Raw genomic sequence first — 14,985 nt, forward strand, 5'->3', positions numbered from 1 at the left:
AGAAAAGAGATGGTGCAACCCACATCAGTTTCCACTAGCCGTACCCGCAAATCCAGGGGATCTATACTGCTTAATAGGAATGGAACTGGAGGCCAAAATGGTCAATATAATCAAGAGAAGCATTGCATTATATATTTGTGTGATGTTAATGTTTCTACTGGACTGTATTCTGACTCATGCTGAATAAGATTGACCTGTAGATTATAAACATCAGTGCTACATAATCCATTCTATGAGGAAAATGTAGTGCAATCTTTTTTTGTGCACTTCATACTAAGTCAAATTTTAATGAATCTGACACTGTATTTTTCCTGTGAAACTGTGATTCACTCTATTCTGTGGCACAAAGCTGCTTACACCTCACCAGAGGGAAAGTGTCAGTGATGGAGTGATGGCCTCTTGCTTCTGGGAGATCAGTTGAACAAAGAAAGATAAAGTACGAAGGGCAACCTTACAACAATGAAATAGCAGAGGAGAGGGCCATAAGCAACAGCTGCCATCTCATCCACCAAACTGAAACAATGACTACTGCACAAGAACATTTAAGGGTTAAAAACTTCAAAGAGAAATACCCGTCACTGACTTAAAGGAAGGATTGCACACAGCCTGAAATGTTAGACTTGCTTTCCATGCAGGAGTAATCTATTTGACAGGAGGGTTTATCTTAACAAGGGCTCTGGAAAATCATCTGGAAAGGGTATGCTGTCTTACAGCAACCCTTTGAATATTCCCCAGTCATGCTCAAGAAGCAGATGAATGATTTGGGGAGCTAAAAGTAAGACCATCATCAACAGCCTGCTAGGCATAAACAACTAACAGAATTAACAGCTCTGTAGTTGTGCAGTAACATAATTTCTTTAAGACCAATAGAGACCTGAGTTCCTCCAGGAACAGCAAATGTCTTCACGTTAGTAATTTTCCTTCATGTGTCCTAATCCATCAGGCACAGACTGCAGACATTTGAACTAAATACAAGTGGAAAGAGCTATTTGTATTTGAGGAACAAATAAAAGCTTCCTTGTTCTCACAAATATCATGAGCACATAGTCTGCAGAGGTTTTAAAGAGAAAAAAAGGTATTTTCTTACTTTAGAAATGTTTGATAAAATTGAGTGGACAAATATGTATAAACATATATAATATGTTTATAATTTCTCTAATAAAAACATATTTTCATGTCAGATGTTTTGTGTCCATATACCATGCAGTCCCATAATATGGTCCTTCCTTGGATAACAAAACCCTTCACCATTGGGAGATACAGTCTCTGATGTACACACTGGAAAACTGAGGCAGACAGATGAGTGTCCGTATAGAATTTACACCTCCTACGTCCTAGCCCTCTGTTTTTAAACTGGGATCATCATTACTCTATGGAGAGAAAGAAATAAACAGAGATTTCCAGCAGGAATGTGTCATTTTGACTGCTTACCTAACCTGGGTGATGTTATGGTGTTAACGTTAATTTTCTCATTGCAGGGGTGGAGATGACAGGGTCTGTAGGCTGCAGGCTTTTCTGAGGAAAAGCATTCATTGCCGTGCCTTCCTGTGATCTTGTGCATGCACTGGATGACTCGGGACTGCATCCCTTTGCCACAGGTGACGGAGCACTGGAACACATAGAAGACACACATTCATTGGAAAGGTATTTTTGCCTGTACACGTGAAGGTGAAATGCCAGTCCTGGTGAAGTCAGTGGCTGCTCCTTCAATTGTCAGCATTCCAAGATTTCTTCCTTCCATTCCATTAGCTGAATGAAAATCAGTTAAAAAGACACAAATAAATTTGCAGTATTTACTGAAGGACTGATTCCAGCATCCTGTTGCTGTCAAGGTCCATTTTGTAGAGCCTGTGATGAAACTGAAACGCAGCCATGTGCCTGAAGGGAGCAGGGGCTGTTCCCCTGTATCCACATCCTAATTTACTCTTATTAGAGGTGAGGGTGATGGAACAAAAGAAAATGCTTACAGACACTGACAGAGAGAAGCATTTTTAATTACGCCATTACTCCTACCAGTGCAAAAATGCTCTTTCTACTGAGCAGAGTGTATGGCTCTGTCTTTGCATCACGTCTTCATGTTTTCAAGTGTGTCACACAAATGAAACATGCAACATGAGACACGCTGCCTGACCTTCCTGTCTTGTTGCCACAGAGGATGAGGTCAGAAAATAAAACAGCTGAGCACTGTAACATTCTACTTCTATCACAGTAATATATTAAGATGGAAACTTGGGCACTGCTGTACAGATGCATACAAAACCTATTCCAAACCAACAAAATGCATCTCTTCCCCATTGGCTGACTTTTTGTGAACAAAATTTCACAGGGCATGAATTATTTTTGTGTCCATTGACATATGATCTATTGCTTTAACTACAAATTAATTAAAAAAATACATATTGCAATGTGCTCCTACCTGCTAATGATTTTGACTCAAGTACCCACAAATTTCATTAAGTTTCAGGCAAATTAACTGTAGGGGACACATTCAAATATTAATCCATTTCTTGTAATGAATGATATGAGCACTGGCAGAAAATTTATGCCACTACCATCCACGTAGTCCTGAAAATATTTTTCTTCTAAAAAATCTTAATTACGTAAATATTCAGAACACGTTTCCTTCAAGAAACAGCTGAAAAAATAGTGACATGAGAGAGAAAGACAAGGAGCGGGTGATATAACAACAGAGGTTTCCCAACCATCCTGTCTCAATATGGAGATGGAGAAGTATAGTTTTCTGCAAAGCAAGAACACATTTTGAGTGTAGGAAACACTAAAGGGTTTTTTACCCTTTAGTTTTGTTATCTATGTGCTTTTGAGTGACATTTTAAACACTGTTACTTGGAGGAAAGATTTACACATGCCAAAAGGGAAATACAGGGCTTGCACCCAATGAACAGAGGTGAGAATCATGTCTTTTGGACTCACGAGACTCCAAGAGACTAGGATGTACACTTGAAGGATGTTTTCACAAGGGACCGAACAAGGTCCAAAGCACACTTCAGCTTGTAACTGCATGAAATCAAACACTAGCATTCTATAGAGGCAGCAAATGTACTTGATTTTGCCTCTGTTCTTAGTGATGTATATCAGCAGTAACTCCATAAAGTCAATGAGGAACTATAATTTCTTGCAAAGTTTATCAGCTACAGCCTGCATGAGCCAAGGCATGCAAAGACATTCAATTATGAATACATAATTTTCTATTCAATAGCAACCACAGCTTAACAAATGAACCAATATGATGTTTACAGGAGGGAATCCAGCTAGTACTGAAGTCTTTTCAAAATAGAAGCATGTCAACAACTTTGAATTTTGTATACTGCTTTCAAATTGCATGAGGAAAAGCCTCTCAATAGAATTCCTTTCCTGAATTCTCTGCCTTTTCCCTGTGCGGCTAAAAATAATCTGGCTTCTTATAACGGCCAACATCATGCACACAGTAAACATGTATAATCAGACATGTACATACCAAATTTAATCACCAACAGCATCCAGAACATCAATCTTAATCTTGCCAAAATTCCAGCCATTTCTTGGATTCCTCTCTCCGTAATTTCAGAGAGGTTTATCTTTGGAATATTTTAATGGAATAGCAAGTGAGACAACTAAATAGCAAAATAATAATAAAAAAACCCCAACAACAACACCACAAAACCCCTCAAAACCTAAGAATGAAGGAAAGAAGGAAAGAGGAAGGTAATATGATGAAGATAATAAGATGAAGATAATCTTTAAAGATTATCCCAATTATCTTAATTTAGAGTAATTTTACACATAGTATTGTCTTTGTTTCCTTCAGTAAAACACTTACATGTTTATTAACCAAAGCTAGAGTACGTGTGAGCTTGTAGTATGTATGCATCTTCTCTTATCAGCTACAGGGAAGGTGGACAGGACAGGCGGTGGATCTGATACATAAGAACGCCTAAAAACAATTTATCTGCCCTTAACCTCTGGTTTTCCTAAAACGAGTAGGTGCAACCTAGATATCTGGGGTACTGGAAGGGAGAATGGGATTTCAAAACACTGGACTTCCACTGACAAAATGGGCTCCAATGGTTTATCTGCTAATTCATAATGGGTAACAATTCATGTATGCAGGTGCCTTTGTGGGGAGCACTTTGGCAGCAGTCACATCTTCTCTATATCAAATGAGCTCTGGCCTGAACTCATGACTGCAACAGAGACAATACACAAGAAGCTCTCTCTCTCTCACGCCTAATCAGTGTTTAGGCCCTGAGTTTCTACGCAGAATCTAGAAAGATTTTGGCTTTAAAGTCTTAATTGGTGATTTAGCATCCCTTTAATGACTGAGGTGCTATTGGCCTTTGTGAGGTATTTCAAAGAGCATTATGAAGGATTACAGTGTATTTTTCTATCCAAAGATGTATACAACTTGAAAACAATTAATCTTAGTCTTGCATGACCTATTTATTAACATCCCAACTTTAGAGGAAGAAACTGACGCTAAAGGATGATAAAATGTCTCGGTTCATATAGGAAGTATGTGGTAAAGCAGGGAAAAAAAAAGAAAATTGCCTTCTGTTTTATCTTATTTTGACGGAAATGTACTGATTTTTAACTTTATATTTATTCTTATTTTATAAAACTGAGAACTCTTACAAAGTATTGAATGATGTTTGGGGAAAACTGTGAAGAAGCAGGGCTACCACATTGATTTACAATCCAAAACTTCCAAAGCCAGCCTGATCAGTTTACAAGTAAAGACAGTTTTTTTTTCCAGACCAGTAGTGCTTTAAAATCAACCAGGGATCTGATAGTCAAGCTGTGCTCTTCCCTGTTCACACATCATCATCAGTAGTGGTGTCTGACTTCAGAATTAAGAATTCTACTGACTGGGAGCCAGAAAAAAATAATATCACTTTACCATATCTGTATTACCTCACATTCAACGTAGTATGAAATAGAGCATTTAATAGCAAAATTTACTCATGGACCAGATCCACACAAGGCAAAAGAAGTATTTTTAGTTATTTTAAAAGTACTGGAAAAGAAAATGAAAAATTTCAGACAACCCATCACATTTGCACAAAATTAGGGAAAACACACTTCAGGTACGGCCTTGAGCAGTGCATTTGCTAGCTACACAGAAAACCACTGAGATTTCTGTTTGTCTCCACGAAGTGGTTTTAAATATGAATTTGTGTTTGAATTTGCATGCGCACCAGACAACTGCTGGTATAATTGAGAGCAGCCACTGAATATTAGAGGATAAAAGGCATTCATGATATTTTTCTTTTTCACTCTGCAAATGTATGGACTTGGTCCAATTTCACTAGGAGACACCTCAGCTTCTGCAAACCAGCTACAGGCCACTCAGACCAACAGCTCTGACCCTCATTTTGATACTCTGCATATGGATCTGTTACATTCTAGCTGAAACAGACTCTTCCAAAACTGTCTCCTAAGCTTGCTTCACTTTTTGGATTTCTCTTACTGAAAATATTCAACCTGAGGCAAATACCTCTCACTGGATGTGCAGGTGTCACATTTTAGGTAGCACTTGTGGTATGTAGCTAAAGCTGCATAGCTTCCTTATACTCCTAGAGTTTCCATGTTTAAAACTGTAACAAAACTTTCAACTTACAGGAAACAAAAAAATACTTTAGCTTTTACATATCAAGCAGTGAGTTTAATCAGAAAGAAATCTGTCAAAACCGCTTGTATTTTCCATGGTTTTATATATAAATACACATAAAATAATATAAAGCTTATGTATATAAAATCTACAGAAAATGTCCATTCCAAACCAATCTGTAGTAACTTGCATCAATTCAGCAGCTCTCAGATTAATTTCAACCCATAGCTTTTATTACTACTGAACGCAGAATACTTTTCTATAGCTCTTCTTTCCACCTCTTCCACCTCCCAAACATCACTCTTGCACATGCTTTACTTTATTTTTGTGGTGGTTAATTATATTTTACTTCTAACTGTTCAGATGACCTACACTTTAAGGCCATGTAGCTGATTAGCAAAAATTCCCGTAGGACAACTGTGTTTGTAGGTTTAGACTAAATGTTCTAATATGCAGCCAGAGATTTTTTATGTGGCTGTTAATCTGTGCATTTTGGACACAGTCCTAAAGGTACTGTAAAACCGTTCAAGCAGCAAGACATGTAAAACATTCCTGTTAAAGATTAAAAAAAAAAATTCCTGGATAAATATATTTAACAGCTATTTTTTTGAAAGTTTTTCTTTCTTTCAAATAAAATCTACCCACCCTCTTTGAATTTTGTCCTACTTTTGAACTTCTTTTAGACATAATTTCAAGGACAGAAACCTAGGCGTTAAATATAACAATCCTTACACTTGGCATGCACACCCGTTACCCAAGATTCCTTCTTTCTGTTCCCTGCCAAAGATATATATTCTGGAGAGAATACATATTCCCAAGGCCAACAGCTGAGGAAGGTGCTGTAATGCCTTAGCTGCGTCCAGCTGGCCTTCATAAGAAGTAGGAATTCCTAAATTAAGGGAAAAATTGTCACTGGCAGACAGTAACGGTCAAAATGCATCTTTCTGCCAACACAACAGGCAATCACTGCAGAGGCTGATACAATCGACAATGAAAATCCCAACCTGTGACAATATTAACAGAATTGACTTGGACAATTCATTTTCAGAATAAATGGATTGTTCAATAAAAAATTTTTACAAGTCTAAGTAGCATTCAAAGCAGCAAGCGACGTGCTCATAAGGAAACTCAGTGATGAGTTCCATTGGAAATTATTAGCAGAGCATTCCTAATCATTTATGTATAGGTTCATCGGTTCCAGCATTTAAGTGATTTCAACCTTTTCATAAAGTGAGTGTGAAACAAGGATATCAAGCAATCAGACTTTAGCGACAGGATTCATATTTATTTACATGCTTGCAATCTTTTCATGTATCTTGTATTTTTATAAAGTTTGCTTTTGAAGGCAGGTAGTAAAGCGGTGCATTTGTTTTCAACAAAGACTTTATATTGAGTTTAGCAATATTCGTAAAGGTTACTAAATAAAACAAATAATCTGCAGTTTATTTAAGCACTTTTTTTTTTTTTTAATAAAGGCATTTGTGAATAGTCTAACTAATACAAAAAGAAGGAGTAATGGAGCAAACATAAGATGGAGTCTGAGTTCCCCCATGCATCATTTCCAGGAAGGTCTTTCTGCCTCTCTCATTTCTGACACACCCAACACCTCAGTATGTGAATGCCAAATTTAAAATTCAGAACTTCTGCTAAGTTTAGCTGAAAAAAATCTGCTGTCAGTCTTTCCTAAGTTTAGCAAGTTTGAATTGTCCTTATTTATCTTATTTTGCTTTTCTCCTTTTTATTTTTCTTCTTTCCCCCCCTCATTTTTCTTTCTATCTCTTATTTTTGGAGTAAGAATTAGTACTGGGTAACTCCAAAAGAGATAAGATTTTAAATTAAGACAGACAGAACCCCAGCTTACCTTGCATAAGTTGGGCTAGAGATAGCGTTCCTATGGAGAAAACCCTTGTCACCTCACCTCAAGAATATGGACCTTTCTTATTTTTTTTTTTTTTTAAAAACACCTTGTTACCTTCTCAAGCAGAACAATTTGGTTGTTTGGTGGACAATGCGAAATTGCCTTTAGTAACAAGAAGCAACTGAAAGTTTACAAGTAAAATTTGGTAAAGGAAAATGACGTACATTTTGGTGTAATATGGTTACTAATGAAACAAAAAAAAATTACTTTTTCTAAGACAGGATATAAAAATCTATACTTGAGAATATCATTATTCATTTACTCTGAATCAATAATGGAGTTTGATAGGCTTCAATCTTAACAGCCTCACTGGACTCAGCTCAGAAGTAGCAAATTCTTTGTCTATATTTGAAACCTGGGTTCAGTTCCCCAGTTTCTTTCTTGGATAAACTAATGAAACACAGTCACCAACTTCATGATTGAAAAATCTTCATGGTCCCAATGAAACTAGTTTTGTTAGGACAGTTGGACTTATTATTTCATTTAGGAAGCCTGCTTAGAGAAGTACTGGTGGGACAAGAATATCCTCAAGCTCAGGGAAGGCTGATGCCTCAATATACTTTTTACCAGACTAGGCAAGGAACAGGCAGAAGACCCTTGAATTTTGAAGGGAAAATTTCTTGCAAGACTAAAGAGTTTTCTAATATGACACATAGGATAGATTTGGATCCCTTTGGAACCAGAAAAAGAGCAAAAGGGAAGGGTAATTTTTTTTTTTTTTTAATTAGTCCACCAGCTTTATACTGACTTAAAAGCCTTTATTATGAAGATTTTCCTTTCCTCCACAAATAGAAATCTGATTATGATTGCACTATTTTTAAAAAAAACCACTGAGATAAAAGTTCCTGAACACTTAGAAGTGAAGACTTTCAGTATTAAGCTGAAAAAATTCCATGTATGACAACCTGGAATCCTGATCCATAACAACAACAGAAGGCATTACAACATCTCATTTGTCCCCCAAATCAAGCAAGGAATCAGCATTTTTTTCTCATAATTAATGATCCATGTCAAAGCATGGACAAAAGCTGTAATACCGTAATAGATACAGGAAGCCATGGCTCTCTATATGCTCCAGATGTACTTTATTTTCACATCATTTTCAATTTCATGTTTATACTTTCTAAAGATCTATACTTAATACAAAACCACATTCAAGTTTTAAGACCATTTTAAGCATACATCCACCTGAAAAATCAGTTCTTTATTCTTATTCAGGATCTTAGACACATTGTTAAATAGTATTTGACATCAGAATGCTGGTGGATTTTACAAAAAATAAGCTGGTGAATGCTGACACATAATGAGTTACACATCAGCATTCTACATGGCTGCAGCATTCTACAATAAAAAGTGGAGATATTCAGACTTATTAATAATATACAAATATATCCTCAAAGAATTTTTTTTTTTAATTGCCGGGCAAGCCTGACCTATCTATAAAAACAAGAGTTAGGCAATTGGTCCAAAACTCAAGCCAACAGTTTCACCAGCACATTATAATCTCTTTTTTTGAGGTAAAGGTTCCCAGCAAAACGTGTAGCCCCTGCTTAAGCTTAAATGTGATATACTCTCTAAATTGACTAAAGACCATTACAATTTATAGATCTATAGGGCAGCCATAAAATTATTTCCATGCTTCTCAGTGATGTAAAGACTTAGCTTTTATTTTCCCAGTTCTGTAAATTGTATTTCTCCTTCGTGGTTTTTAAAGGCAAGACAAATACAAAGCTGAAACCAAATATTCAACTTAATTTTTTTGATAAAATAGTTCTGTGATGTTGTGGTATTCTGAGATGAGGGAAGTGAAAGCAAACTGAATGAGCAACATTTCTTTAGGATCTTTACCCTCCAGCCAAGGAAACAAACAACTCCTGTCAAGGGCACTTTTACAGAACTATGGCTTGTTTCCAACATCTTTATGGATATTTTATCAATTTTAAGATACTAAAGGTTTGCCTAAGGCTGTATGTTATTTTTAAAGTATGTCAGCAAAGAAACTAGAAGGAGACATTAATTTGTTAGAGCCATAAGATAAAATTGGTTGTACAGATGCAACTCATAACTCTGTAAGAGGATTCACACTTAGTGGATCAGACTCAGTATTATACTGTCAACATTTCGTAAAAAATCCTTTATATGGCATACGGTATATACTACTGTCATTAGTGCTTAGTGATGAATAAGACATTATTATATCTCACACTTTCATATCTGAGATATAACTACATGGTATTTAGGCAGTAGATGACTTTCCATTCATCATAACTATCAAGCTTACAAATAAGAGTATGGAAGCAGTTAGATTTGATGTCATAATTACCTTTATCTTTCTGATGAAATTAGTTGGAGTATGTCATGCTGGACAGATGAAAACAAACTCTTAAAAAGAATTTGAAATATTAGGCTTTGAATATATCATTTAATGTTAGCATATATCACAATGCTGGCCTGCAGCTCTGTAGAAAACCTTCCAGGGAAAAGCATAGCTCATCATCACAAAAATGTAATTAAAGAATTATGGCATTTCTAATGAAAAGACAATTCAAAGAACCCATTAAGGACATAAAGGAAATGTCATAGTAGGGAAAAAAAACCCTCTAAGAAACCCCTTCCTCTTCAAAATTTCTACTATTTTATCTATATGTCAAAAAGTTGTTTTGTACCACACAAAATTAAGTACTTGCTTTTAAATAGCATAATGCTATATAGCTGTCTCAAGTTTTTCCAGTAGTATTAAACGTAAAAGAAAGAGTTCATCCCTAACAATGAATTTACTTCCATTCCCTATATCTACCAAGTTTTAAATCATGAAAATCTGAAGTGATAGCAGGTAACTCAGCTAAATGGATATGAAAGATATTTTAAAAAAAAAATCACAACAAATTGAGAGTTTATGAGGAAACTGAACCCAAAGGACTTTTTTTTTTCATCTGAAATACCATGATCCCATGTAGGGGTCATTACTTTTGAAATAAAAACCGTAAAAGAGAAATGGAGAAAATGAAGTAGAAAAATAACTTACAACTACCAAAAAAACTTCCACCAGTTAACTTTCTCTTCAAAATGTCTAAACACATTCTTCATTGGAAGAAAATGGATTTCTAGAAAATGATTCTAACTGCTTTATTAGCCCGAAAACCATACTGAAGTGTAACACTTTCATTATGTATGATGAGGTCACAAGCATGACTGTCCTGAGGGAGCTATCAGAGGGCCAGGAGATAGACAGTGTTGACCCAGCTGAGTTGTTGTGATCCTGTGATAAACTTACCAAAGAATAATCACTACTTTTGGGTGAACTCTGTTTTATGTCAACATTATTGGAAGTTTTTGTGGCAGGATTAGATGAAGGAATTCTAGAGATTCAACATAAATCTGTGAACAGCAGCCTGAAACAGTACAGATAAAGCAGAAGAGTCAATCTTTCTTACAGTGGTTAAAAACATGCAAAATTGCCTGTAATTCTTTAAAACTGGTAAATGAATAATATTAAGTAGCTTTTCTGATTCTACCTTGCCAGTCAGAGTTTAATTTGAAGCAACTATTTCAAAACACATTTTCAAGAATTTGTTACTAATGATAATTTTAAAGGTTTTTGAGCTAGTAACTAGTTACAAGATATTAGAGAGCAGTAAAAGTGAGAATCACACAGATTAAAACAAAGTAACAGTAAATAAACAACAATAAATACTTCTGTGACAAAATAAGAAGTTCATAGAAGATCAAGTTTATCACAAGAATGAACACGTGAAGCAGTATTATCTACATTAACCACATGAAAGATAGAATAAAAAAATGCATGAAAGAAAAAAGTTGTTCAACACACAAAACATCAACTAGATCCCACAAGAGCAGAAGGATTACATAAATTCTAGCAGAACCCAAGTGAACTGGCTAAACGAGTTACATGTTGGCAGATCTTAGAGATGCTGAGGAAAACATTTGGAAAGAGATAGAGATGACCTTAGACATGGAGATACACCAGGCAAAAGAACGCCTACTGGACTAAGTCTCAGCACTGGACTGAGTAATTGAATTTTCCTGCACACATGGACAGCTTTGGAATGACTTCTCATCTATCAGAGAAAAAATCTAGGCATTTACGTGAACAGACCAATGAAATGATTTGCCTAATGTGTATCACTAAGCAAAATCAAGAAAGAACATTAAGAAAGAAAACAGAGTAATGAACGTTCAGCAAAAACTGAAAAGATAAAAAAAGCATGTGGTCCGAAATGTCAGGGGACCGGTGTTCTCCTCCAAACTGTGTGGGATGAGCCATGAAAAGTCAGAGAAACTGTAGTGTTTTCCACTTTGTATACTGAGATAGGACTCTCAGTTATTTTAAAAGACTGGAGATCCTTCTGTAGAATGGGCTGTACATACACAACATATTCAAGTTAAGTGAAATCCTGAGAATATAAACCAGAAGTTGCTGCTCTTGCTTGTCTTGTCCCCCACTTTGCCATCTAAGTACATTAGCTCCTTTCTTTCTTGTGCTGTTATCTGATGTTATTTTTGCACATAAATTCAGCATAGCTCCCTGGGACACTGAAATTCCAATGGTCGCATACTCCCATCTTATAAAATTTCGTTGAGAATAACCTTTTTAGACCGGGCCTGGTTGAGCAAGAATTAGTGTCAGCACAAGGACACTGAAGGGATGCTCAGTGTTACTACTCTTCCTCATTCAGAAGAGTACTCTGGGATCAACATTCTCCTAGTTGGGCTATAAAGTTCTGCATTGTAATGGTTGTGTAGTAGAGTGTTAGAATAAAGATTTCACTGGCACCATTTATCTACCTGCTGAATTATGCATCAGCCTTCCAGAAGACTCATTGTTCAAAGATCCCAGCAGCCCTCGAGAAAAATTGGTAGGCATTTCTGGGAAAGCACACAGCAAAGTCCTGGGACATTGCTTCTATTCAGCAATTCCCAAGAATGTTTTCCTTTATTTAAATCTGTGCTTATATGCATGTGTGCATTTGTGTGTCCCCTGCGGCAGTAATGCCTGGACTGTCACTGTAAGGATCACAACCAGAAAAGTCTGGGAATTGGCCTGATCTAGACTGCACTAGAATGGCTTGGAAGACAGTGGCAGTGGCAAAGGAGGTGATGGAAAGCTGCTACTGCTATCTTCTATGACTTCTGCCTTTGTAGCTGCACAGCACATCTGCGAGGAGGTGTCTGCTTTGCCTGGCCTTGTTTGCTCCAAGAGACCACAATGTCCAAATGTTTAAAGGCAGCACTGAGCAAGCCTCAGCACAAGCAAATGGGTTCCTGCTATCTTCTCTGTAGCAGAAACACTTAACAGTTATTCAAAGGCATCCTGCTTTGTACTTCTAGCTCTAATAATTATAGCTAAGGGGGGCTGGTTTTTGGTTTTTGTTTTTTTTTTTTTTTTTTTTTCTAATTCTAGTTTCTGGTTTCTAATTCAAATCTTTCCCTGGAAGGCAATCTCCATCTCTTTTTTAAAAATACAATCCACTATCAAAGTGTAATGTTGTAACACAAATGTACATGTACGATTTTCTCTTTGTGAAGATGTTAGCCAAATGCCATGATACTTAACAGTTTAACCAAACTTTCTTCCCGAAACCATACCTTTCTATTACTCTGCAACATTTCAAGGACCCTTTCACCTAGCTGGTCCAAAACAAGCTATTTCAAGAACTTACCCAGTTGACAGTCTTTTGTTTGACCAACCTTCTTCTCGTGAAAACATTTCAGCTTAATTTTAGGGAACTGAAAAACTGACTTTTAACTTTAAAGAATTCTTGAAAAATATTTTTACCATTCTAGACAGTCAAATTTTTTACCTCATTGCATAGAGTCAAATATGATTTTCAAAATGTCAAAAAAAATGTTATAAAAAAGCATTTTGGAAATCTGATATATGCACGTTTTCAATTCCAGATTACCGACTCTGTTCACCACAGCTGAAAAGGGCAACTAATGCTAACAGACAGCATCAGCACTTTTCAGGCTGCCAAATACCCACAGTCACTTTTCAGTAAGGCTGTAGGAAGAACAATTTCTTCAAACACAGTCTTTTGTATAGAAAGAAAGGTGTCAGTCAGATCACAAAGCTTAGTAGATGCCCTGTATCTCTGAATCCATCACACCGCTAAAATACCTATCACAGCTATCTATCCTTTTGGGCAATGCCAGATTGCCAAATCTGGCAATTCAATAAACAGCTAGACAAGCTGCCAGAACAGAAGGTAATTACAGAAGCTAAATGGACAGTTATTTGTCAACAACAGAAAGCAGCAAAATAGAGATCATGTGTACGACATGGATACCCACAGTCTATTCAACTTGAGAGAAAATGGGCTACAGTGTATAGTGAAAAGTTTTTTAAAATTTATGCCAACATGACACAGCAATTTCTGCTTCACTAGAAATAAAAGTCTGCTGTGATGATATAGACACATCTTTCTCACACCAGTAAGCCAGGCTAATCAATCATACCTGTCAGTTTTAAGGACTGCCAAACACTGGTAAGGCAAACACTTGCCAGACTGCTTTGTGTATAGCTGTGGTTTCAGGCTGTAGGTAGAACCACAGAGGATATGGCCGGAAGGAGCGCTCAGAAAATTTGTACAACTGCCCAAAAGTTAAAAATCTATGGCTGCATGCTAATACTAACAATATTTAGTTATGAAATATTGTTGAGCATATGTGGAAGAAAACATCGTTTGTTTATAAAGCTCTCAATTGTCTGTTTTAGCAGCATTTTTACAATTTTATTTCTACTACCAGATAGTAAGAAAAACCCAGCTTGCTCAGGTGTATTTCAGAGCTCCTTTTCTTTTGGAATTTCCTAGGCCTCCTCTAACTGTTAATATGTATGAAAGTGACTTACAAGGCAACCTTTTCACTACTGATTTGTGTCCCTATCATGCATCTCAGCATGCCTCCCTCAAAACCACTCTTTAAAATTGGCACAGTCCAAAGCAATTTCATACAACCGCTGAACTCATCGCTGTTACCCTTTCCTTTCTCCGACAGGCAACAACAGTGGCTGTGTAAGGAAATCCCCTCTTTCCCCATACCACTCCTTCTGAGGGCACCCTGCAGTACGCTGCACATCGTGCAACGAGACTGTGGCTGTACAGACACACTTAAGTGTGGGGCTGTATTTGCCTCTGCTACATGATGCCACCTTCTAGGCATCCTCTTCTAGCTATAAGGGTTGTTTTTTTTTCATGTGTTCCCCTTCTTTTTGAGTATACCATCTCTTGTACTCCATGAGAAGATCATTATGGGCACCCACTTGTTCACCTCTTGAAGGGAACATTCAAAAGAGATGTATAAACGCTGTACCTTCTGCTTGAGACCCTCTCCTAGGATGCACAAGGAAAAAAAAGAGTAGCTGTTATAAGATGGATCTAAAATGTTTTTTGATTCTTTTCATTATCTATTTGATTACACAGTTCTCCCCCTGCCATGTCAC

The 14,985-nt window shown here is 36.7% G+C and overlaps 1 protein-coding gene across 1 annotated transcript in view; it reads right to left on the bottom strand.

The window, feature by feature from the left end:
• ADAMTS19 (ADAM metallopeptidase with thrombospondin type 1 motif, 19) overlaps positions 1 to 14,985 on the bottom strand; it is a 154,341-nt gene that overhangs the window by 2,720 nt on the left and 136,636 nt on the right. Inside the window, exon 24 of the mRNA XM_009889716.1 lies at positions 1,432 to 1,609. Within this exon, the coding sequence (XP_009888018.1) occupies positions 1,432 to 1,609 (178 nt within the window). The remainder of the gene's footprint in view (positions 1 to 1,431; positions 1,610 to 14,985) is intronic.

The sequence above is a fragment of the Charadrius vociferus genome, unplaced genomic scaffold (genome assembly GCF_000708025.1).
Source record: "Charadrius vociferus isolate BGI_N301 unplaced genomic scaffold, ASM70802v2 scaffold377, whole genome shotgun sequence".
Classification (NCBI taxonomy): domain Eukaryota; kingdom Metazoa; phylum Chordata; class Aves; order Charadriiformes; family Charadriidae; genus Charadrius; species Charadrius vociferus.